The 26,570-nt window shown below is 41.4% G+C and overlaps 1 protein-coding gene across 1 annotated transcript in view; it reads right to left on the reverse strand.

The window, feature by feature from the left end:
* The window catches only part of AKAP12 (A-kinase anchoring protein 12), a 30,214-nt gene continuing 3,644 nt past the window's right edge, over positions 1 to 26,570 (reverse strand). The window contains exons 2-5 of the mRNA XM_054280184.1: positions 20,656 to 20,842; positions 5,747 to 9,414; positions 3,114 to 4,990; positions 1 to 2,591 (exon numbers count right to left, since the gene is read on the reverse strand). Of these exons, the coding sequence (XP_054136159.1) occupies positions 3,116 to 4,990; positions 5,747 to 9,414; positions 20,656 to 20,842 (5,730 nt within the window). The 3' untranslated portion in view covers positions 1 to 2,591; positions 3,114 to 3,115. The remainder of the gene's footprint in view (positions 2,592 to 3,113; positions 4,991 to 5,746; positions 9,415 to 20,655; positions 20,843 to 26,570) is intronic.

A 26,570-nucleotide genomic window follows, 5' to 3' on the forward strand; every position in this document is an offset into this window, starting at 1 on the left:
TTTAATCAATGAAATCTACCTTAAAAACACAAAATCAAATTTAGTAACCCAATACATTGGATTAGAGGAAGCTTCAAGCTTTTAAGCACAAGCCAGAAGTCACAGTCTCAAGGAGAGTTTCAGAGGCCAAAGCAATACACTGGAACAAAGTAGTGTCTTTTTGTGGAGACACGCTCCCTGCACCATTAGCGTGGTTTTGGGTGCAGCAGGTATTTTCAGCTGTCAGTTATAAAAAGAAGATTTTGTATTTGTTTTATAGTTAGGTTTGTTGCATTGCTTACCTAGGCCCTGGATTAATGGAGAGAACAGGCAAGTTAAAAGCCCTTGCCTGCTCAATTACTACCAACAGACAATTTACATTGTGGTAAAGCTAGCTTTATTTAAATGAGGTTCAGACAAGAAGTAACTTTACATATTATTAACAGCTTTGGAGCTACAAATGTAAGAATCAGGATTACACAGGTCATGCTTTTGTTATTTTACCTGCTGCAGTTATTGCAATATGGCTTAAGGTACATAGGTATACAATTTGTACAAATTCAGCCAAGTTTGCACTTGTGAGGTGTTATTAAGAGCATCATTACCTTGCAAGCCAATCTAAACGCGTGGAAACCAACTGAGGTTTTTGGAATCGCCCAAAGCTACGGGGGAAAGCTGCCACTAACAATGGACAGAAATAGACTGGATTGTTTGAAACCACATTGTTTGGCTTTAAATATTTATATAATTCGCTCTGAGGTAAGGAAAAAATCTTTTGATGCTTCCACGCAGGCAGCACCAGATGGTGCAATCACACCAGTGCAATCAGTCACATCGCTCGCTGGACGCGGCCTCGAGGAGAGGCCAGCACCTGCCGTAACAAGAGCATTTGTACACTAAAGCTGATTTTAAAATAAATTACTATACAGGTATGAGAGTGAGTTACTGTTCAACTTGATGGGCATTGGTTTCACAATGTGTGATCTGTAACCTTCACTTTGGAAATCAGAGCTGAAAGTACTGACTTGTACCCCTTGTTCGATTTTAACGTAAACAACAAAGGAGAGGACAATTCCTGTTGGGGACAGACATCCCAGGACTCTCAGTCTTGGGGCTTCTAAGCATCTTTAAATCACCCTATCCATTCTGGTCTCACCTGCTGTCAATCCAATCCACCTTTCATGAAGCTTTTTAAGACCTCAGGACCCCAAAAATCTCATCAGCTTTTTGAAATTCAAGGCAGAACTCATTACCAAGTCCCTTTTTTCCTCTTTTCTACTCCTGCCTCAGAAGAGACAGAGAATTGTCAGGAGTGGGGAGGATTTCAAAAAATGGTGAGGTGGGAAAACAGTTCAAGCAGGGATTGGGAAAGAAGGAAGTGTGTATGCAGGGAAGATGTTAAGACATTATAGGGCAGGGAAAAGCTTTGCATTGGATGGGGCAGTCACCAGAAATTAGCAGAGCTTGGAATCAGAGGGGCGAGATACAAAGTGGCACCAGAACAAGTGGTGGTGTCTGGAGGGTTCTCAGAAACCAGGGAAGGATGCAGGTAGAAGTGAGCAGTGGGTCAGGTCAGGGCTCTCCTTTTGTCATTAGAAATATCATAGTTCTACATTAAAATCAGAACTGGGTTTAGGGTATATATATAAATATTCAAAGCAAGACAGCCAAATTTTTTGAGAGATTTTACAGGGGGGAAAAACCTGGAACAATAAATAGGAAACTACACGTTATCAATTTCTGCTCCAATAAGTATCAATTTCCTCTCCAGGCTACTCTACAATATTCATTTAAGGGAATGCCTAAACAGTACAGAAGTATCATCGCTCTACATTAAAATCAGAACTGGGTTTAAGACATACATATAAATATTCAATACATTACAGTCCAGTCCTGAGACCTGAAGTCTGGAACAACAGAGGAAGGGTATTTTCCATCTCCTTTCAAAGCTACATTGTAGATATAATTTCTGACTGAATCAGGCCTGCACAAATACAACTGAAAGATGGACAGAGATACCTGAATGGGACTGAAAGGCAGCAAACTTGAGCACCTTGCTCAAACAATTTGTGCGTGATCCAGTTCCTGCTGTTTGACAGACGTATCCAGAAGTCTCATGTGTTCTCATCAGCCAGCCCTCCTCTTCCCCCTCACACACAAGCTGAGTAGCACCTACAGCCATTCACAGGTCAGATCAAGGCAGCTAGGAAAGATGTGAGGGGTAAGGGAGACTGCTAAACAAGGGAGGGAGACTCATGGACAAGTGAAGGGATTCAAGGAGGTTGGACAGTCAGGACACACATTAAATGAGGGGACAGCAATAACCATGGCAAAAATTCTAGTGGTCTGCCCAGTCACTGAGTGGTGCAGCTCCAGTCTTAATGGACTATTTTGGGCAAAGACAAATAACCTTCATGGAACACAGGTATGGATACAGCCAATATTAAAGGCATTGTTTTTTAACAAAAATGGCAAGGCGAGGTCTTCAAAAGAACAGATGTTAACATCCAAGAATAAAGGGTAGTGAATAAAGCTCCTGGTTCTGTGGCAGGATTGTCAGTTATTCTCTAGGACTGGCATCTCTCCACATGCCACATGGATGCTTAGCACATCTGAAAGAAAGATGACAGTAAAAAAGCTTTAGTAATGACTGCTTACTTTCTCAAGAATACATTATTTCCCCAAGCAGTTCTCAGAGATAAAGGTCTTATGACTTAGTGAAGCAAGTGCAGTACATATCCTAGGGAGAGACTGTACTTGTAATTTCTGATTCAAATTCCTCTGAAGTGCAAAGAGCTTTGTATGTGAGGCACTCCAGGTTTACCATGGAAGGCAATACTCACATCCTTTAGGATTTTAAAAAGAGCTTTGTTAGAGAGTGTGTTTGCACATTAAATTGAATACATTAAATGTGTCATGTGAGTTCCTACCTAGGAAAACTGAAAAATACATTTACTACCTCCCAGAAATACCACACCAAAATATAGGCCAAGTCCAAGGCCACTGAAGTGAGGGCAGCCCTACAGCAAAATATTATCAACAAAACAACCACAACACATTAGAGAGGACAGTTTAGAGATCCTCACAACTATCTTAGAAAAAGAAATAAATTACTGGCTAAAAATGCTACTTACATTCAAGGCGTCAGAGCCACTGAGTTCTGACTTTGTCTATCACAAGATGTTCCCTCTTGACAACCGTCATCCTCCCACATTTGTGTTTTCCCATCTTCCACTGGTGGATGATATAGTTGTTCCTCGCTTTCTCTGCATGTTTGCTGTCCTGTATGTTGGTCTGAGATTTCCATAATGTACCCAACCTCTTTTTCCCTTAATTTTGGTGTGTGTATGTCTAGGGTGTCTTTGGCTGAATCTTCTGAAGTACTTTGTTCTAGGGTTGATTTCTGAAGTCTCACACTCCCCCTTGAAATTTCTTCAGGGCTTGTCACAACTGTTAAAGAATTCTGACTTTGCCCATCTTTCAGCATCTCAGAAATTAAAGGCACGTCCTTGTTTTCCAAAGATGCATGGATTTCTGCAGACTCAGTTAAGGTAGCAGTTTTCACTATTCCTGTTTGCTTCAGCTCTTGTTCCTTACTTTGTATCTCTTCCTCTTTCACTGGAAGCTGTTGATCTACCTGTGTACTTTCCAGAAGTTCAGGTACAATTATATCTGATGGGCTTTTCCCTATGGACTTAATGCTCTCCTCTGACTCAAGGGCAGCCGACTCTTCTGTTTCTGCAAGTTTGTGAACAGCTGACTGGATGGCATTCAACACAATTTTTGTGCTCTGGGACTCTATGATCACAGACTGAATAACATGCTTCTGAAATTCAGGGTGGCTGGGAGACAGACTGTGACTGGAAGGAATGCCATTGTGTTCAGCCTGCCCTGTGCTCTGGGGCAGCTCTTGCTCCTCTGATACTCCATTCATGGAAGCACAAGTCACTCCAGGCTTGGGTGCCTCCACACCAGCAAGCTCTGCAGTCCCACAGCCTGAACAGTCAGTGTTAGAAACTGGGACCTCCTCAGAAGCCATTTGCTCTGGAGTGGTTGCCAAGTGTACAGTTTTGGCTGTCACGTCTGAGCGTGTCGCAGTTTCTGCCACGACATGCTCTCCACCTGCTGCAGCTGCTAGAGCCACAGGTGTTTTCAGAGCCCCCAAGCCTTCAGCCTGTGGAAAGGCTGAGCCAGAGCCTTCGTCTTGCTGGACAGCAGTTGAACATTCATCGTGTCTCACAGCTTCCTGTTTTCCGTATTCAAATACTTCTTTGGCTCCATCCAACAATTGCTCATTTTTCTTGTCTTCTTTCTGGAAACCTTGACAGTTCAAGGGTTCTACAAGTTCGTGTCCTATTCCCACAGTCTCTTCTCCAGCCAAACTGCTGGGTGTTTCACATTTCTTAGGACATTTATCAGCGATAACAGCACTTCCATTTTCAACAATCTCTGGGCATGCTGATGATAAATTAGATGCCCCATCTGCTTTAATCTGCACGGGAGCCTCAGCAACAACGGAAGTGCCCTCCAACCGTGTTTCAGATTTGAGCACAGCACCTTCCACTTCATCACTCTTGGAGGGGCTTTCAGCTGTTTTGTCTCTGCATTGTGGCTCTGTGACAGGCACAGAATCTTTTGCTGCAATGTCCCTGTCACATCCATTGCTCACGCTCTGCTCAGCATCTGCAGCTGCTTCTGAGCCAACTGTGTTTGAGGGAAGGGCAGAGGCTTTTCCCTTGCTCTGCAGTAGAACCTCAGGAACAGTGACTTCAGTGCTTTTTACTCCGTTGTGCACAGCATCATCTTCCTCTCTCCGGGCAGGTGTCCTGCTAGGAACTCCATTAGTACAAACTTGTTCTTCTGAGTCAGGAATTCTATCTTGTTTCTCAGTTTTAACAGTGACAACTGCTTCTGTGCACTCTGATCCCACAGTGAGCGTTCTGCCCTCTCCTTCAAGCTTTTCAGCTGTAAGCCCCAAGGATGAGGTTCCATCCTCTGTCTTGTCCTGAACCTGTGAAGAATTGCAACAGATCTGTGAAAAAGGGTACAAGCAGGGAGTGACCCAGCAATGTTCTAGGTGAAAGAACACAACATCCAAAAGGACAAGTGTTATGGGAAGAGCACACGGTGATGACACAGGGATTAGTACCTCACCAAGATCCCAGCCTGTGTCATTTCTGAGGACATGGAGCTCATTAAACAAAGGGCAACCTAAAATTAACTAAAGGAAGGGAGAGCTGGCAGCACTTGAAACAAAGACTAAGCCAGAAGATGAGGAGGTAGGGAAGAAGGTAGGAATGTGCCAGCCACAGCAACTACAGCATTTAAAGCTGGTGTTGTTTCCATGTCCTCCCTTTGCAGAGGTACCTCAGCTTCACCTGGATTTCTGCCCACAATTGAAGATACCATCCAATGTGTACGGTGTCACATGGATCACATCTGTATCTCAGGTGTTCATATAGTATCTTCAGTCACTTTGTGCAGTGCAGGAGCCCTAATGACAATCATTTCAATACCTCTGCATCTATGCACACTATCTCCCACTCCATTATTGCATCCACCTCATTCTGCACACAAGCTGCAGTGCGTGCTGCTTCTAGACATCCATGTATCTCTCACTGGAAATGAACTTCAGTTGCCTCAGGCTACACAAGGAAGGTCCTTGACAGTAATATACCCATAACCTGGTTCTAAACAAGGTATAGTACCTAACACTTGCTGACTTTTACTTTGACAAATGAACCTTTGTGTTATATGCAATACTTACTGCAGGCTTTCCTTCTGGAGCACATTCATCTCTTGTCTCATCTGGTGTCAACTCTGTAATGGGCAGTTTTTCTTGCTCTGAAGGCTCCTGGTTTGCAAGCAGCTCTTCCTTGGGAGTCATGGCTTTGATGCTGTGAAACTCTTTGTCATGTGATAAAGTTTCCTCTGTTATCGTCTGCACTTCGTTTACTTCTTTATGGTCCTCTACATACCCTTGACATCCATCTGTGCTTTCTTCCATCACAGAAGGTATTTCACTTTTCTCTGAACCTTCAGGTAATACGTTCTCTTCAACTCCGTTTTGGCCCTGAATGCTCACTGCACTTTGCTCGGGCTGGGGGCCATCCTCTTTGTGTTCAAGCACAACGGTTTCCTGGCCAACAACATTCCCATCTTTAGCAGCACCTTTCACTTCTGACTCAGGTCCCTGTACTGTTGTAATTATAGTTTCTGTCACAGCTCTTTCACTAACAGGCTGTGTTACATCTGATTTTACTCTTTCAGCAACTTCATGAAGAACTTTTTGTGTCTGTTTGTCCAATTCTTTCAAATTTTGTTCAGTAGCCTCTACTTCTTGAACTGGTGTAGCTTCCTCTGTAGTATCTGGGGTTTCTAACAACTGCGAAACAGCAGAAACCATCTCAGTTGTCTCCTCAGCAAGGGACACTTCCATGGTTTCTTCAGCACAGGAAGCTTCTGCTGTCTCCAGAGCAGTCACAGCTTCAGAGGTTAGCTCCAGCTCACTTGCTGTGGTGTCATCACTTACATCCTTTCTAGTCTCTGGCACTGTCTCAGCAGCTACCACTGCATCCTCCACAGTAACACCTGGTTCAGCTGTTTTCTGCGTTTCTTTCTCTTCCTCTTCTCTCACCTGCTCAATGCACTCTGTCAGAGCAGCAGATATCCATGATGGTGACCTTTCCTCAATGCTGCTCACTGCCCTTTCTTCTTCCACAGCAACTGCATGTATCAGCCCTTCAGATCCTTGCCCCGTCTTTAGGGTCTCCTTTTCTGCTCTCTCTTCCTCTGAGGTCTGTCCTCTTGTCACTTCAGCATCTTTCACTCGTTGAGCTTCCATTTTCTCCTGTTCTGCTGCTTCATATTCAGATAAAGGAACAACAGCTGGCACATCAGAATCTTCCTCAGCTGTTTCTGCCATGTCTTCTCTCGCTTGTTTAAGATGAGCTGGTTCTGGCTTTCCATCTGACTTTTTCTTCCTGCGCCCAGGCATCAGTTTTCTAAATGGAACCCATGATTCATCTTTTCCAGGCTCACCATCTGATGTTGAATGCTCCACAACAGAGTCTTCGCTTCTCTCCTCCATTCTGGTTTTGGATCTCCTTCTTGGAGTAACTAACCTTTTAAACGATTCCCATGTTGAAATACCTTCACTTTCAGATGGACTTCCAGCCTGTTCTGGGGAAGAATTCCCTTGTCCTTGGTCACTCTCCTGAGAGCTAGTAAGAACTGCATCTGTTGCTGTTTCTTTGCTCTGTCCAGACTCTTCTACTTTTTGGCTTTCTTCATCAGATGATGATGACTTCCTGGCTCTTTTCTTTGAAGAACCTACACATATAAAAGTTTCCCAGGAGACAGAGGTATCAACTTTTCTTTTGGGCTCTTCTGTAATTTTCTCTGGTTTCTGGTCAATCCCATTTTCTTGTATTTCTCCCTGATTTTCATCAGCAACATTTTCAGTTGCAGATACGGCAACATTCTTTGTCTTATCAATTTCTTCTTCTTTATCACTTTCAGAGGGCCTTCTGGCACGTTTCTTGGGAGTCACCATCTTTTTAAATGATGCCCAAGGTGTAACAATTTCTCTTTTTCGCTCCACATCTGTAATTGTGGCATCTTCACTTTCAGTGACCTGCATTCCATCGGAGGATTTTTCCAAAGAGGGAATTTCATTCATCTCCTCAGGAGAAGAAGCAGAACTCTCCCCCTTTTGTTCCTCTGGGCTATCTGGGGAATCTGATAACTGCTGAATTGGTTCACCCTGTTCCCCTAACTTAGATTCTTCTCTTTTACCTTTTTGCTTCTTTCCAGACAGTTTTTTCAATCCAGTACCTGTAAAGAGTTTCTTTAAAGGGCTACCTTGTAATTTAGTCTTTTCTTGAGAAGACAGGAGTTCTGCTTCATTTGTGATAGCTTCTGGAGGCTTCTTTCCAGCTGCCTCGTCAGAAGTTACTTCCATGGTTGTTTCATCTGGTTTGACAGTATCAGTTGTATCTGTGTCAGGTTTTCCCTGCAGTCCTTCATCAGCGGGTTTGACTGACTGTTGATTATCCTCTGTGTCAACGGATTGTTCAGAAGTAGAAGAGAGTAGAGTTGACTTTGTTTCATGTTCTTTGCTTTCTTTCTTCTCTGTGGTTCTATCCAGAGCTTCTCCCTGTGCAACATCTTCTGCTGTGGGTGACATTTTTAATTCTGCTTCCTCTGGTTTTTCATCTAATGTCTCTTTCCCAAGTAGAGCATTTTTACTTCCTTCTTTTCCTTCAGATTTTCTAAGCTGATCACTAGAAATTTCCATTGCCACAGACCCTGTTTCACATGTCTCTTCAGAGGCTATTTCAGTTCTGTCATCTCTTTCACACTTTTCCATTGACTCCAGTTTTTCTCCCACAGGTAGGCCTTCTGAGGATGTTGTCAATTTTCCATTCCCACTGTCAGTGACAAGAGGTACCACTGACTTTGTTTCTAGTGGTTTCTCTGTCACCTCACCTTCTTTCTCTCCTTCTTCAGTTTTTTCTTCCTCTTTACCAAGATTTTCTGGGACTTCCACCAGTTTCCTTTCTTGATCATCTTTTTTTTCCTCTGCACTTTCTTTTACAGCTGCTGGGTCCTCTTTTTGTCCCTCCTCATCATGCTTGACTACCTCTTTCTTTTCACTTCCTTCTACTCCTGTGGCTGACAGAGTCTCTTCTGACTCCTGCATTTCGCCTTCAGTTTGCTCCTTTTCATGAGCTTCAACAGTTACTGCTGTCACATTTCTCTCTTCATCTTGCTTCTCAGACTTAGGTTTCTCCTCCTTTTCACTGATTTCAGCTGTTAATGTTGTCTCCTCTTTTTCTATCTCCTCTTCTTTCACAGGAGACTGTTGTTCATCTTCTTTAGGCTTCCTAAAACTTTTCTTTTTTCTAAATCCAGTCCATCCTTGAGTAAAAAGTTTTCTTAATGGTGATGCAGTTTCAGTGGCTAAGGCAACTGTCTGAGAACAAGTCTCAGTTGCTTCTGGTATTTTAGGAGATTCTTCTTCTGTTTTTTCGTTTTTCAGTGTATCTTTGGTATCGTCGTCTGCAGAGAGTACATCCTCAGGCACTGCTGTTTCTTCTGAGGCAACTTCTTTTTCATCATCAGCTCCTTCAGGGACCTTTGCTTCCTTTTTCACAGTAAGCAGCTGAACGGGTTCTGATTTTCCTGTCTTTTCCTTCTTCACTGTGAATCTGAACCCAACAAATTTAAAAACCTTTTTAAAACCCAGATCATAAGACTGTGGCTCTGCCACCTGGTCTTCTTCAACTTCTTCCAAAGCTGGCAACTGCTTAATTGAATGAGCATCCTCCTTCTCAGCATCTACACCGTCTGTGGTGCCCGAGTCAGATGGATTTGTCTCCTTAGTTTCAGCGTCTTCCTTCACAGTTACACTGGAATGTTCTGTTTGTCCAACTGTTTAAACAACAACAAAACCCCAGTTAATTTCCTTCTAAATTTAATGTTATAATATACCTTTATATATTTTTTCATTATTACTAATTTTCATAAACATACACGTTCTATTATTATCTGCGTATCTTTTCTATATGCTACTAGTACATTTTTAAGAATTTGTTTCTGTTCTATCCCTATTATAATTATTTTCCTTCTTCACATCATTCTACAATTCTTTCCACAGTTTATTTGCAAATACACCTTTCAAGCTTATATTCTCTTATTCTATAGCCTGATTTTGCAGTTCTTTTTGTGTGGCTTGTGGGGTTTTTTACTTTAAGGCAAACTTACGTAAAAAAAAAAGAAAATCTCAGATGATACCGAATAATATATACAATTATTCCTGAAGCAAAGCTCAATAAATACTTCCATGCAGACAGACACATCTGAGGAAACCCAATGAACAAAAAAAACCTGCAAACAAACAAAGCAAAACAAAACTCAAAAAAAGCCTGTTGACCTAAAACGATGACAAAAACAGAAAGCTTATTTTACAGCTCTGTCCCAAAAGAACAGTAAGAAGTGAAAACGCCCATGGGAAATCACCTGAGTTTTTCTGAGAATTCGTAACCCCTACAAAACACGTAACAATACACTGCTTTGAAGATCATGAATCTTTGGAATTCTTCCATACAATATATGTATGTATTCAATACATACATACCATCACCATCTACAGCAATTCCATGTTGCTTAGAATGAATAAAGTTGTTACTATGCAAGAAGGTAAAATCCCCCACTGCTCACATGTCTGTTTGCTTTATCTTTTCTTCGAGGACAGTTTGCATTTTTTGTTCAGGTCACTGGCAACCCCCCTCTCTCAGTCTTGCCAGGATAATTTAAGTATTATTTCTCCTCTGGCCAACTCAAGTTCAGAGACTGGTATTGTAAATTACATCTATGGCATATTCAAGACACCAAAAGATTCTTGGGCTTGGATGCTCCCAGGATTTCAGTTTAATATTCTCCTTGACCCTAGATTTTGTGCAACAGGCAAAAGTGCAAGGCCATGAAGGAACATACTCTTCTCTCTGACCAAACCTGTTAGAATGCCAATAGGAAAATACAAAATTATTTTAAAATGTTATATGTTGAACAGCAACACCCTAAAAGAAGACACAGTCCCCTTCTTTTAAGCTGTACATGTGCTACTTCAATGTTCAGAAGCAGGAGGAGACAGCTTTACAAAGCATGGGATCATCAACTTCCCGAAGTGATTTGGTTTTTGTTTGAACCACCTTGAAGCTGTCTCTGACTCTGCAGCTGGCCTTACTTTGCTGGAACACCTGATCTCCACAAGTCCCTCAACGCCTCTTGCTCTGCCCGCTTCTCCCTTTTTCAAGGGCTGCTTCTTCAGAAGCACACCGACAACGCAGTCCAGGTAAGGCTGCAACTAACTACACAATAAGCAAAACTAAATCTACAAGGATAATGGTTTCTAACTGCTATGTAGAGAGCAAATTATGTTTCACTATCAGCAGCCTACTGGTTGTTGCTTCCAAGTCAACATAAGCAAAGCTTTTTGTTTTTCCTTTATCTAACAGTGCAATATTATTTACCTCAATTGTTAACTCCAAATTCAATTAAAAGCCTAACCTCTGCTAACATGCTAACTCGCCAAACATTTCAGACCAGAGAAGTTTGAACTGAGCCATCTGTGAGGGCGAAGGGCAAGACAAAACAGACATTTTGAAGAAGCTGCCAGAATTTTTTAGTCTATTGGTAATATACCTCTTGCGAACATCCGTACAATCCACAAGCAAAATAACTTATCAATCAAACACTTTTGTTTATTTCAAACACATTTTGTTTATTTAGTTTTATTTTGAGTCTATACAATGATAAAGTCAAGGAACCACTCTTGTATCTGTGTTCCTTTATTCTTAGGTCTGGAAATAAAGTCCTTGTCATTTCCATAAAATAATGTAATTTAACAGAAAACTGTCAAAGGCTTAATGGGAATTCATGAAGTTAGAGGCACTTCTTCAGAGACTATCTTCAAAACATCACATATTTTGTAATTACTTGGTAACAGGTACTTTAATATATTCTTAAGCTTGTTTACACTAAAAATTATTCTTTTGGCTTAACCAGCTATGAAGCTAAATGCTGATCATTTAACACTGAATAAAAATTTCCACGTGAGCAAGGCCTCTTAGCATCTCTGCTGGAAACAAGGTTCATAGAATCTTTCTGTTTGTCCCAGCCCCGCATTAGTGCAACATGTTTATTCTTAGACACATGAAAATCTCCATCTGACATGAGTTAGATAAAGGTAGACTGAAATACAGGGCTGAGAGCAAGTGGGGAATTCTGGGTCTAAGCAGGAAGGACCAGAAGTGCAGGAAGGCAGAAGGGAATAGAGAAGTCAGAAGGGCACTTGGGACTGCTGAGCAGCCAGAGACATGGACTTCTATGGGCTCACCTTTCCTCTTGCAAACACTCCCTGGGAATGCATGCCCTTCAAACATTGAAAAACCTGAGGTTTCAAAAAATTGTAAAAAGGTGACATTTCTTTTTTTATTTATTCATAATTTTTTCCTAATTCCCCTAAGAAAACATCCATTTGGAAGTTTCCTTCCAAATTTCTTCCAATTCTGTCCCCAACCAGAACAGGTGTTTAGTGTAAATTCAGTGTTTAAAATGAGTTTCTGGTATTACAGATAAACGGAATTACTGTAAGAGTGGAATGATAAAGAATATGAATAAATGAGGCATTCCATTTGCAAAGAAAGATAAGATGTAAAACCAGTATAATAAAGGCGTCTCTTCATATTTAAGATATGTATTCAAAGGGTTTTTGCTTATTTTGTTTATAAAATAAGGCTTTTATAACATCCAAAGATAAAGACCATGTCTCTGTAAAATGTTTTGCAGGTGAAAAGAGCAGTGACTATTACAAAATCTGCAGGTATGGGTATGCATTACAATAGCAAATGCAATCATAAAAATAGAGAACACCAAGTTTAGAGGCAGTGATAAACTTTCAGAATTGTTAAGCCAAGCTGACAACAATTAGGTCTTCCTTGTGAGTCCGCTCGGCAGACATGCTACCTTGCAATACTTCACTGAACACAGTGCAAAAGGAAAACCTAACAGAAATATTGACTGACTGAACACACTTACTAATACCAGTCTGAAAATCACAGCTATGCTACAACACACCACACTTAAAGTTAAAAAACTCTCCCTCACGGTGCACAGATGATATACTTAAGAGACCTTACCCAAGCACTACTCCTTCAACTCCACCAAAGGATTTAACCTGTCCAGAAGGTATTTCATCCCCAAGATAACATTCCAGTGTCAGCTGTTAAGAGACCTGCTGCTGCTGCACCCAGTCTCTACTTTGTCTCCTTCTCTAACATTTTAAAACCCTGGAAGATTCTTTAAAACTGAATTTCTGATGCCCTTCCTCAGCATTTGAGGAAAGAGGTGCCATTCAGGAAATTTGCCTGCATGTTGCAGGAGGCTGCCACTGCTGTGTGACAAAGTTCCAGTGCCACAAATATCCAAGCTGTCACAACGTAAACACCTGGAACTTTGTATTTAGCAGTTGAATTCTACAGTCATGTTTTTATTAATGATACTTCAGTGCCCAAACACTCTGAGGGCAATTCTGAATGCAGAAAGGTTTGGAAGTTACTTACACAAGGCATTGCTGGTCAGAGTTCTGTAGCATGTCACTACAACAGGTATTCTAGCAAGACAACCAGCACTTTCTGAATTAATTCAGTGGTTTTGAAAGCACCTTTAAGAAACACCAGACAGGTTCATCCAAACAGCTACCAGAAAACAAAACAAAACAAATAAAGTAAAATACTGATACGAATAACATTTCCTTAGGTTTCTCCTGAGCAGGGCTACACTTTACTAGCTATGTGCTAGCCAAGGAATAGAATACAACCAAAATATACCTAGAGAAGATGATAAAGATCAGGGGTGATATCATAAAATTGATACACTTAGCTGTTTAAAATCCACTGTGGCTAAGGACTGACACTGAAATTCTATTTTAACTGCTTACATACCAGTTAACTTTTCAAATATTTTTAATTGAATCAAGGTTCTGCTTGTGTTTTAGTAACTGCAACTTTTATTCTCAAAGAAGCTTTCAAAACTGACAGTCCTGAGGACTCAAAGGTGCTTCATTTCACAATTTCATGGGTACTTAGTCCACCGTAAGAATTTATTTCTATTTTATTAGGAGCATGCTGATCAGTTGTTGGAAAATTAGTATTTTCAGAATGACTGAACTCCTGTCTCATCCCATTAAAAATAAAATGAGTAATTAAACTCTTCTTTTTGTAGACTGACAGACACAGTCGGCAGTGCAACTTCACTGCTCCCAGCTCTCACCTCTCTCCAGAAGTGAAAATGTGTTTCTCCCCTGGTAGCTGCCAAAGAGTTAAAAAAACCCACGGCGACTGCAAGAGTTAAATCTCCAGCACTTCGTGGGCTCGAAGTCAACCATGTCAACATCTGGAGTTGGTTGACTTTTCCCCCTAAGGATTTGCAGCACGGCGCTGGATTTTTTCCATGAATTCCCTGCATTCTCAATCTCTCAGATGGATGTGACGCACACCCAGCGCCCACCTCGCAAACTCCTCTGGCCACTGCAAGGCTCCAGAGGACTTTGTGCAGTTTCCATTTATTCAGTGTTCAGGGCCAAACCGTGCTGCTGGTCACACACACAACTCTCTCACTAGGTCTGCACGAGCAAAAGCAAATGCTGCAGCCCCGAGGTGTATTTTACAACAATTTGCCTTCGTTGTGTCTAGTTTTGCTACAAACACAACTTGTAAAAAAGCCACAAACAAACCACCAGCTACTGCTCTAAAACTCGTATGATACAAACAGAAGGCTGTTAAAAAATCTGAAGCAAGCCTGTATTTGTCAAATGCAGCTTTCTCTTAATTGCACAATTCTTCTAATTACCATTAGAAACATTAATGACAATATAAAGAGAGGACAAAAACTGACACAAGTAATTAAAAAACAAGACACAGCCTGAAATTACAATACCTGTGAAAAACCTGCCCTGAACAGATTTATTTAGAATAAAGTAGCTATTTGGAATTATTTGTGAAATTGAGCACTTTAGCATAAAAGAAAAAAAAAGAGAGAGAGAGAAAAAAAGAGAAAACTAATCTGTGCTTTTAAGTTCCCACTGCAGAGTGTACAAACTGGGCATTATACTACAAATTCTGATTATTTTAATCACAAGTTTCAGAAGGTTGAGTTTAATAAATCAAACACACTACTCATTTCAGAGTAACAAAATAACACAGAAATATGACTATGTTTTATCCTTCTAATGATTCAATTTTCCTAAACTACAATTGTGACATTGCTGCTTCTTAACAATGTATTTTTCACATATTCTTCCTTCCTTTGCCTGCCACACACCATATTTAATTCCACTTCAATGTACAAACAATTCTTCCATAGAAAGCACATACTGCGTCCTTCTCCCTTCTATTCACTCAATTTTCCAAGGACTGACTTGTCATGTTCATTGCAGGGAACAAGTTCTTTCAGATTAATTAAATAATGAGGGAGGATTTACAGAGATTTCTGCAAACTAAATCTCAATTGCATATCCATGCAATTCATGAGCTTTTCAACCATGTTACTTCAAAGCTTTTGAAACAAGTACTATTTAGTCTTCAGTTCTCTGGTACTTCAGCGGCAACTGAAGAGCTAGGTTTTAAAATCTCACATACTTTTGTGATTATTTTTAAAATCAGAAAAAAGGAACAAGCTGCAAAATACTTATTATTTTTTCATGGCTTAGAGCTCCTTTAGAAAGCAAAAGCAGCATCCCCAGAAAACTACATCATAGAAAAGTAACTGAACAAACAAACAAACAAAAACCTCAAACACACAATCATTTTGACTACGATACTGGAGCATTCTAACATTCCCCAAAAAATCTTTATTTTTAGAAGATTTTGATTTAGCTGTACTTGTCTGCTCCAACCCAGAGCTTCTCAAATTCCAATTCTGAGCCCAGCTTCTCAAGTTCCAGAAGGAAAAGTTACGTATTTCATTTATTCAAGATTAGGATATTTCTTTTTTCATTTCAGTGTTTCCAGAAACAGCCCTAAAAACCAGAAAACACTGTAGGTCTTTAAAAACAAACAGAAGCCTTTTAAAGCCAGAAGTGTCACTAGCTATGGCTTGGATATAGTTGCTGTAGTTAAAAATTCTTCATTAAATACGCTCACAATAATAAACTGCTCTCAGACCAGCACAGCTGTTCTGTTTGGGAACCAAACCAGCATGCTACAAATATTTATGAAATAACATGGTTAGACATGCTGTCCACATCACACATTCAGTGACTCGGTTCTGCTTCTTTAAATAAAATTTATTCACTAAGCATAAGATAGACACAACTCTAGCACTTGGGTCTTTGAGGGGAAAAAAATTCATGGCTCCATTAGCAACAAGGATGGGATAAGCAATACAGGCCAGTAAACCCTGGGACATTTTTGAGAACCCCTAATGATTAATGAACAATGAAAAGCAGATCGAAATTTTTTCTTTATCAAAACGACCACATAAAGCCTAATGTAAACATCACAAACTCACCACAAAGGAGATGAAGCTGCATCTGCACTAATTAGACACATGACAGCTTAATACACTCCTGCATACCAATAAGCATAAGTTCCCTGTCCCTTCCAAGAAATGGTAACACATACCACAAGCTAAATGCAGTTCTTGGGAAATGTACTGTAGAAGCAGCTGTGCTGCAGTGAAAATCTAAGGTTCTTCCACAGGAATTATTAAATAAGAAAACCTCAAGCAAATCAAAACTCTGCAAACCTTGCTTTTGAAAAACAGTTTAACCTTTAATTGCTAACAATAAAAGGAAATAAAAAAATAGAGAGCCCTTGAGGAAAAAGACTCAGCATGTGATAAGCTCATTAAGCATCAAGTTTAATGAAAACCCTATTGTAAACAGCAGTAGGATATCTCCTCGACTACTCACTGATTCAAATCACGTACAGTCCTCCCCAGGGCCCGCTCCAAATGGAGCCGCACTTCTACGGCTTTGTTGTCCATATGTATTGTAAAGTTGGGAGTATTTTGCATTAATAAACTCCCCCTATTTGGGGAATTCATTCACTGGCTCTAGCAAACAATATACAAAAGAGTAACTATTAATACAATGAAATAAAGATTTCCTAGATAGCTAGAGCCATATATCATCAATCTGAGAGAAATTCTGATGCAAATTAGCTATCTTTAGGGGAAAAAAAAACCATAAAAAATCCGGGGTTTGTTTATTTAAATTTAATAATAGTACTTTGTCTCCCAGAGAAAGACATAAGCTTGTCTTTCTTTGACATAAGTTTTTTGAAAAAATGTAATGTTTTTCTTTTAATTCTTTGCTCCTCCAAACGTCATCTTTTCAAAAAGTCCAATTAGTTTACAGTATTAGCTCTCAGCTTCAGTGGCTTGTGTGCTAATTCCTTAAGTAAGATGTGTGGAGTTCAGCACACACAGCATTGAGTTTTTGGTACTGCAGGCTGGGATCCCGCTGGCCCTCATACACACACTCCCCTTCGCCACTGTGCTAATCCCCTCTGAATTTTGCTTTGTTAAGATAAAACAGCAGAGCAACAGCTTCATTTCTCTCATGCAAATATTTTTACAACATATAAACGATGCTAACTTCCATATTCCCTCCAATTTCACCAAATTTAGCTCTTAAGGTATTTTACTGCCTTATTGCCTGACATGTAAAATAGCACCATCAGCGCAGTCACTACCTTTTCCTTCCATTCCCCAATTTCAGATCCCAATTTCATAGCCCCGTCCCGCAGAAGAACACTCAGCCAGCACCTCCACATTCACAAAGCCCCGTATCACAGGTACCACATCGTACGTCCGACTGAGGCGATATGACACTTCCTGAAGTTCCAGCAGCCTTCGCTTGGAAGAGGTTCTCACCGAGATAAAAACACTTACGGCAGACCTTTTAACTCCCAAGGCCCTGCCAGGAATTCCAGAGCCGGTAACCCCGGGGGCTCCGGGGCTCTCGGGCAGCGGCGCACCGCCCAGCCCCGGCATGGGGATGCTGCTGCCGCCCGCACAGCCCGGGAGCAAACCGCGTGTGCCGGCAGGGCCACACCGCCTTACCCGCCATCGTCACTGTCCCCAGCATGACTGAAGCCGCACCGACACCACCGACTCCCTCTCCCGCTCCGAGGTTCCTCCCAGGGCCGTGGGGCAGCCCCAGCCGGCGGCAGCGGCGCTTCCAGCCCCCGGCTGGCTGCACGGACGGACGGACGGCCGGCCGACGGAGAGCCTGCCTGATGCAAGTCTGCCGGTCGGCGGGCTGGGCTCTCCCCCGAGCCCCACGGCCGCTCCCCCCGTCCCGGACAGCCCCGGGCCCCGCCCGAGACCGCCCCCCGCCCGCCCGGCTCGTCCCACCGCTGGCCGGCACAAGGATGGTGCCTCTCGGGGTCCGCCTCGGAACTGCCGCTCCGAGCCCTCATCATCCCCCTCTGCCCCGAAGGGAACAGCGCCGGCCGCCGCTTCCGAACCAGCCGCCCGCTTCAGTTGCCGCTGTTGTAATTCCTGCCCGATGCAGCTTCCCACAACGCATCCAGACCCAGCCTCAATAGATGCTGCTAAAAAGCCCCATGGATTTTGTCCCTCATAAACAAAACCATACAAAAACCACTTCTGTTCTTCCACACTGAAATATTTGCTCCTTTGCCTGTTACTGTGGGGTTGGATTTGGTTTGTTTTGTTTTCATTTGTCTGAAGGGTTTTTTTAATTGGAATTCTCTACAACATAATTACTTATAAATTGCCTCAAATTCTGCTGTCAAGTGTGTCATAGACTCCAGATACTCGTATAATAATTTAATGCTCCTACTGATAGTAAAAAAGGGACGCAATATAATAAAATAAAATGTAAAGGCTTGGTATCTAATACAGGTGCCCTCCTACAATAGCAACACTATTTCTCTTTTGATTACAACTGATTATATTGAATATCTCCAAAATTCTGATGATACTTTGAGCCTTCATCTCTCTGACTCTTGGCCAACTTCCCAGCCAATTTACCACAATATCTGGTTAATTTCATTTTGTACTGGCAACTTTAATGAGTCTAAGTCATCTCTCAAGTGGTCTTCTGAATGCAAGACTCAAATAATGATGACAAGAATCAACCACACCAAAAACTTTTAATCATAAACACTTCTTTACTGTAGGCAAACACTTGTGTTGTTTCAGTGCTTGGTGCCACAACACTTTACTTCTGAGTTTAGACTTGCAAGCAAGGTGAAATAAACAATGAGTGTAGAACATGAAGTGTAGCACTAAAATGGGAGATTTTTCTATGCGGAAAGGTTTGTCTGCATGAAGCAACTAAGAGATGCCTCTTCTCCATCTTTATTCATCTGCCTAAGGACAGATGAGGTGGACCAGACTCTCTAAGGTTCAGAGGAGTGGACAAAAAGAAACATCTGAACATGACCTTTATTTGAAGAATTCTTTTCAGAGCTCAACTGGGCAAGTTTTATTTGTCTCTATAGATGATGTCACTTTCATCTATCATTACCAGCAAATACACACTGCATCATCTTCATAAAAGGGTTTTTTCACTTCAAGAGCAAACACATAGTACTGTTTTCTCTTTCATATAAATAACGTTACCATGTGGACTTGGCTCCACTGAATAGGAACATCTCACAACCACAGAGAGATGATTCTCAAAACAAAGTCAAGGTTTTTCAGACAGCCTACTCAAATCCAGATTCCTATTGCTGTGTGTGTTCACATCATGCCATATAACTGGTTACACATAATTACCTGCACTCAGAGGAAGCTTCTCACCTCTTCATTACATATCCTAGGAATGTGATTTCCGAACAACTGAAACTACCCAGGATTCTTCAAAAGTAATTATAATCTTTGACTACTGACTTGAAACTCATGCCCTTTTGATGGCCTTTTCTTTTACTTGATCAAGAAGCTGAATATCAACACAAAGTCTTCTGACACTACTTCCAAACATCACAAGTATTTTCTTCTCCTTTGTGACACTGTTTAGCGAGGATCCTCCCCGCAATCCCTGTCCACTTAAGAGTAAAATTTTAGAGAAGTGGAGTTTCATGAAAGATAAAACAAGTTGCATTCTGTTTTTATAGTGTCAAAAGTCTCTACTGATATGATTTAAAAAAAAAAAAAAAAGGCACAAAGGCTCAGGATAAGATATGGTAGCCTTTTACTGGGAATTAATGTGAAGATGTGACGAAGAATTGCTTTTACCAGGATTCAAACCCTAGAGTACAGCATGGGTTACACATGTGCCTTTAAGGCACTCTACAGGCTGATGCTGAAGATAGTGCCGTGTACCCTGCCACCATCCCTTCCCAGCTCACCACCAGCAGCATTAGATGCCTGCTCTGAATGAAAAGCCCTCCCTCTTGCCATCCTGCCAAGAAGTCAGCAGGGAGCAGGACTGCTGAAGCAGATCTCTCCACACACGCCTGTGAACAGGAACAGAGGGAAGCAAGAAGAGGCTGATGAGAGCAGGAAAGGTGGGCTGCCAGATCACACAGGAGAAAGAACAGCACATTCCTGACTGTGCAGCAAGGCAAGGGAGACAGTCCCAAGACAGAACACACTGGCATGTCTATGACGAGAAAGGTTCTGTGGTCCCAATGCAAATCCAATTAAAAACTGTAGGAAAGGGAACTTGAATCAAGGTAAAACCAAAGGATTAGCAGCCTGTCCTTTCTATGAGTACTGAATCATTTATCATTAATACCATTAATGAATTAACATAAAAAGGATTTCTGCCTTATGAAGGAAGGGACAGGCCTATGCAGCAGGCATAACACAAGAAGTGGAAACTGAGCTGATTCCTAACAAGTGGATTCCTAACAGTCCACCACTGACACCAACACCTTCAGTCCACAAGCCACTTGTCATATGAACTCTCTCCTACAGAGAAAACATCTCCCACAAAACAGTGCCCAAGAAGCACCTGAGCAACAACAGATCACTTGAGTAATACCTGTTGAGTAATACCTTGTATTACTCACTTGAGTAATACAAGCTACCTTGACTAGCTTGACACAGCTAGTCAAGCCCCATTTCTACATCTCCTCCCATTCAGCATGCAGGCCTCTAAGGCATTTGCACTGAACAGGTGTTTGCACTCACCATTTGCTCCAGCAGACTCTGTTTGCTCTCCAGGTGGTTCTTGGAGCAGTGAAGCCACCTCTGACTGCTGCCCACCCGACTCCTTAGATGCTGTAACAGCTCCCAGCTGCACTGGCTCCTGTGGTGAGGCATCATCCTTCAAACTGTCTTCACCAACAGCAGGTACTGGCAAACTTGCATTTAAAGCCTGTGTGGTCAAATATTGATTGAAGGATGGTAGTACAGAAAGATAAAGAGAGAAGGAAAGAAAAAGAAAATGTCAGTATTAGGCTGGATTCCTCCTCAACCCCCATAGAATATTGTTCTTTCACTCTCATTTTGAATATATACATGCAAGCAATTTTAACTTTATTTAATAAAGTACTTCTATGAGGGAAAAAACCCCCAAAACACATAATCTGGGACTATTTATCTTTCTGATGTCCTGCATGAAAGACACGGAAGAAGCAGATCTTACAGACAATGGCCTATAACCTTCTGTAGAAATTGGTTTCTTCCATGAAGGAAAACTCCAGGATAAGGTGAATCTAGCTGATGGAAAGAAATTCTTCATTCTAAGTGTCTGGCACAACTGCTCTGAGATATGAATGAATCCTCTCTACAATATAGCTTTTGGTATTGCTCCTCTACTGATGTGCTTATCTTATCATCATCAACAATACAACTACAAAGAAACTGAACTATTCAGGACACAAAGCAGAAGACATATGGATTTCCCCATGAGGAAATGCAGTGAAAGTAAGATTAAAACTCTTTGGACCTCTGTTATTAGGCAGAAACTATTCTTATAGGAGGACAGAGCTTTGCAATTCTTTGGGACTCAAAGCATTTGAAGTATTTTTTTCTAGATTTGCTAATATATGCAAAAAGAAGAATCTGTTTTTCAGCTTCCACACTTGATATATTTTTATTATTTCCAGAATTTGTATTGGCTTTCCCTATAAGAAGAAACATACTTTCACAAGCACTTTTTTTTAAAGCATGGAATGTGTTGTGGTCATTATAAGATACTTAATTACCCTTTAATTTATTGATTGCCCTTTAATGAACTAGTTCTCCAACTGAACCTATTACCTTCCAACAGAAACCATTTCAACTAATTAACCATTATTCCTGAAGCGAAGGTTTGAAGTTCCTCTGGTGAAACAACAAACTTTAATTACGTATCATTGTCTTGTGATTTGTCTGTACTCCCAAAATACTGCCACTGAAGCCCTGTTAATTAATCAAAGGTACCACAGATACATTACACCCAAAGATGGGATCTAACAACCACATGCCTGAAGCACCAAACTGGGATCAGGAAGATGCCACATTCCTGACGATTCTCTTCCAGCCCCTTCCCCCACCCACATAAACCTGAATGGGGAAATCTATTTATTTATTTTTACTAGTAATTAGCCTGCTGCAACAGAATTTCAAATCAGCAGACAGTGCCAGGAAAAGGGCTTTCCTCTTAATCATCAGATTCTTCTCACATGCTGGGGGAGATCTGGGAGAAGCACCATACCCCACTTCCACAGGCAATGAAGTGTGTGCATTCAGGTTCCCAATTTTCAGTTCAGAAGCCGTTAATTAAGCCAAATTGTTTCCACCCGGCGTTGTTGCACTCCTCAAAGCTGCCTTTCACAGCCACATAATCCACCTCACGAAAAAGGATCCCATTCTGCTCCACTGCCAATACCACAGATGGAATAATTTGGCTGTAGAGTTTTCACATGCTGAGACCAGATATTAAATAGAAGAAATACGGAATGGCTCAACACTCAGATTACATTCCCGCTTCTCACATCATCCTTCCCATAAATCTAAAACACAGGCACTCAGGAGGGATAAAGACACCACACTACTGAACAAAGGCACGTAAACCCTGGGAAGCTCCTCTGCAGTTGCACACAGCATTAGCTGAATGGGAGTAACCAATTAAAAACAATTGAGAAAATCAAGACATAGAAAACAACAACCTAATTCGGAAAGGGCTTTAAGATTCTTCAGAACAAATTCAGTAGAGGACCTTTACTAATTTTTTAATAAATAATAAGTTGTAATGATTCATTCTTGAAAGACACCTGCTAGTCCTGCAAACACAAGAACAACCTTGACTTGACTGGCTCTCAGGAAACTTGTCTATCTGAAGAAAAAGCCAAGGATGACTATTTCAAGATGACACTCTCAGAATTAGTACCAAAAATTCTTTCAAGTCACAAGAAAGGCAACAACACTGAATATCTTAGCATTCCTCACGTTATTCAAAGATTTCTCTGCCTTTCTTTCCAAGCCTCCCCTGGGCAGCACACCATTTTAAAGCCAGTCCCATGGATAGACACACATGTACAGACACAGTCAACCATTTGCCTGATAAGCACCAGTGGGCTCTGCAAAGAACCAGAGCACAAAGGAACTTGGTACCTCAAGGCAGTACAGCTTGTCTCCTTTTTAAATCAAGCACAGACTGTTATGATAAAATATTAACAATGGTAGTACTTGCTATTACCCCAGCTCTGAATTTATTCTATAGTTTTGGTGCATTCAGGAAAACAGTGACTTTATATAATCCTAAAGATTGGGGATTTTAGACCAAAATTCAGAAGTCACAGGGTCTAGCAGATAACCCTTTGGATCTGTTAAATCTGCAATACCTTCTAGTATGAAAAACATAATTAAATATAAAACATCACTAAATGTAAGACTATAGGCAGTTTTTACAACCAGCCAGTATAATTATAATCCCTGTTCACCTTGTACATAAATTCAGTTTTGGAAACAGGATCCATCTGTCACAACTGAGCAAAAAATGTAAACACACAGAAAAACCTCAGTATTTTCAAATCTGCCCAGACCTGCAATATAACCCTACCTTTTTACCCCAGTCTCTTGGGAAAGAGTTTGATGTGATTCTTGGCCTTGGGAAGGCAAACTTAGATTTTCAAATCAAGTGTTCTACTTTAAATAATTGAATAATCAAAACTAATAAAACAATAGTATTTTTTCCAGATTAAAACATGCAAAGGAGAAGAAACCTTTGGGGAGTTTGTAAAGTGAAAGGAGACATAACAGCATCATTAGTTTAAATAAAGAAAAAAAAATTTGGTCTAAAAAAAGTTGCTCAGGCTCTTTACGAGGGTCAGTGCAGTCTGTCCCACTGCATTAGTCCTCAAAAGAAACTAATTTCAGTTTTCCTTCACATTAACTGCTTCATTTCTCTGAAGGGATCTAAACTGCAGTTTAGTCCAATTATATCTAATTTGGTGAGCAGTGCTCTTAATTCCATTGAGAATAGTTGTAAAGCTTAGACAAATACAACAGAGTTTAGAGAGATGGGTGAAAACAAAATTTAAAACCACAAAAATTAACAGTATTACGAATCTCTCCGTTCATCTTTACGCATTTATCTACAAGTAATGAGACATTACATTTGGCAGGTTTACCAACATTTATCAGTTTTTTGTAGCACACATTCATTACACTCTTTTGATTATTAATTTATGAATGTGTTGTCTCATGAACATGGGAGAAACCAAGGGGAACTGGTTATCCAGTTCACTGATCTTTCAGCTTCTTCATTCCCAAAACAAAGGGCCATTAGCAAAGCAACACTCCAGTTTCTGTCACGCCACTACTGTACATCCTGCATATATGTTTTTAATATTTGCCTCACATTCACCATAAAGATGGAAGCAAAGGGCAGACACCCAGCTAATGAGACTAAAATGCACAGGGCTTGTTGCCCACATCGCTCTAACCAAGAGCAGCTTCTGCTCCATCATGCATCCAGCAGCAGGCACAACTGTTAGATCCCATTAAACGCACACAAAATTGAAAATGGATAAATTAACAGGACAAATTGCATGAGATGTGGATGAACTGCAGGTCCCTGATCTCACTGTACATTAGTGGATGCTTCCTTCAGGCACCATTCCTGAGGGGTTCACAGCACCCAGCCTCTTCCCCCACCAGCTATCACCATCATTCCCAACATTCCTTGTACCAGACCCAAATCATTCCAGGGATTCCTCACACCAGGCCCAAACGTACCAGAGTTAATTTTGCTTCATTCTGTTAATCCTGCTACACTGATTCTACATTAGATTACTAAAATAGCCAGATCCAGCTGTCTGAACAACTGAGCAAACTAACGCAATGGTCCCTAATATTTTCCCTGAAGTTTGATTTTGAAACTCTGGGAAAGACTGTTGCTGTGCTCAGGGGGTCTGTTTTTAGCACATGCTGCTTCATTAAAAAGAACTTCAAACACCAACACTTGGGAAAAGAAAAAAATTGGATCATTCCAACTCTTTGTTCACAGCAGTTTGTCTTGTTTTGCATTAGCTAAACATTAGAGGTGGGATACTGCAAGTTCCATGTGAAGAAAACACAAGGCCCTTCCTCTGTAAGGCACACTTAACTTCATTACCTTATTTCTGCCTCCTGCAGACAGGGCCAAGAACTTGCTCCACACCTTTCAGCTCCTCATTTACCCTACTCTCCCCCAATTCACAGCTTGATTTCACTGTGACACCTCCTTATGGATGACTACCCTCGAAATCCAAATGGATAAAACAAAACAGTCAAAACACCAAAAAGTTTCTACACCCAATTCATCCCTGTGATCTCTTTTTGCAACCTGTGAAAGAAACACTACCCCCAGCCTGTTATTCTGAAGCCTGATCCAAGGGAGCTCCTTCCCAGGTCTCCTACCTTTCAGCTCTTTCAGACAGCACCTTACGGAAGCATTGCACAGGTACAGCTCAGCCAGGCTCTAAGCACTAGTCAGAACAAGGGCTGAGCACGCAGCACGTTCCTCTCCTCTCAGCAACCACACCCAGGCTTGCATTTCCAACCTGGAGCACTTTCAAAGTCCCGACGCTCCTCTTTGCATCTCTTTAGCCTCCACCACATCAAACACAAGCTAATTCCCTCGGCTTTCAAAGTGCCCGGCCACTCCCTCCACCACCTCCCTCGTATCTCCTCTACCAGGGGGCTATTTCACGCTTTTGGTGCCGCTACGACACCAATTTCCATTGTGCATTTTTTCAATTACACATTTTTATTCTTTCACCCCAGCCACTCTACAGGCATGGTCAGGCCTCCAAACCTTACCACTGAATTGTACCAGTCTCTTCCTCCCCAGATGGAAAAGAAGTATCTAATGGGAATCAGAGGGGAACCCTGCAGCCTGAGACCAAATGTCTCAAACTGGGCTCCCAGAGACACAGTCTAGGGACTTTCCTCGAATAAGCTTCGTTTCACCACCGCTAACGTAGTATTTTCAGGCTGACTCAGCTCCCTCACCAGAACGCAGTTGTTTAAGCAGCAGATGTAAGTCTGCCCCAGCTGTTATTTGTCAGGCACTCGGACAATAAGACACTCTGACATCTCAGCTGGTAACCCCTTTAGAAGAGACAGTTCCAAATATTTACTGTCTAGCCCACACTTGCTCCCATTACAACACAGGTAGCATAATCCAGTTACTACTTAGAAATGGGAACCATCATGAAAACACTGCGTGAATGACGTGCTGCTCAAGTGGGGGCCCTTGCATGCCAGCAATCCACCACACCACATCTTCAAGCCATCAATCGCCATGAAAATATTATCTCTGACAAACCAAGCAAAAATAGCTTATTAGCATGCCCGTATTTTTCCAAATTCTCTCTCTGGAAGTTTCCCTACACTGTTTCAGGTATCTGTTCCAACAGAGCTTGGCTCCTTCCACAAGGCCATGGAAAAAAACCTGTATTTTAATATAGGCTGGCACCTCAAACTTCTAAATAAAACAGAAGTGGCACATGAGTGATTGTCACTGTTAGCTGCAATGCTGGTAGGATGGCACTGCTATCCTGGCTTGAAGTCACCTTCTGTCCCATGGGAGGGCACCATGCTGGTATTTTTTCCCATCTCTCCGTTGCTTAGCA

This window comes from Melozone crissalis, unplaced genomic scaffold (genome assembly GCF_028551555.1).
Source record: "Melozone crissalis strain CALT ecotype California unplaced genomic scaffold, PUWL_Pcris_2 ptg000027l_1, whole genome shotgun sequence".
Lineage (NCBI taxonomy): Eukaryota > Metazoa > Chordata > Aves > Passeriformes > Passerellidae > Melozone > Melozone crissalis.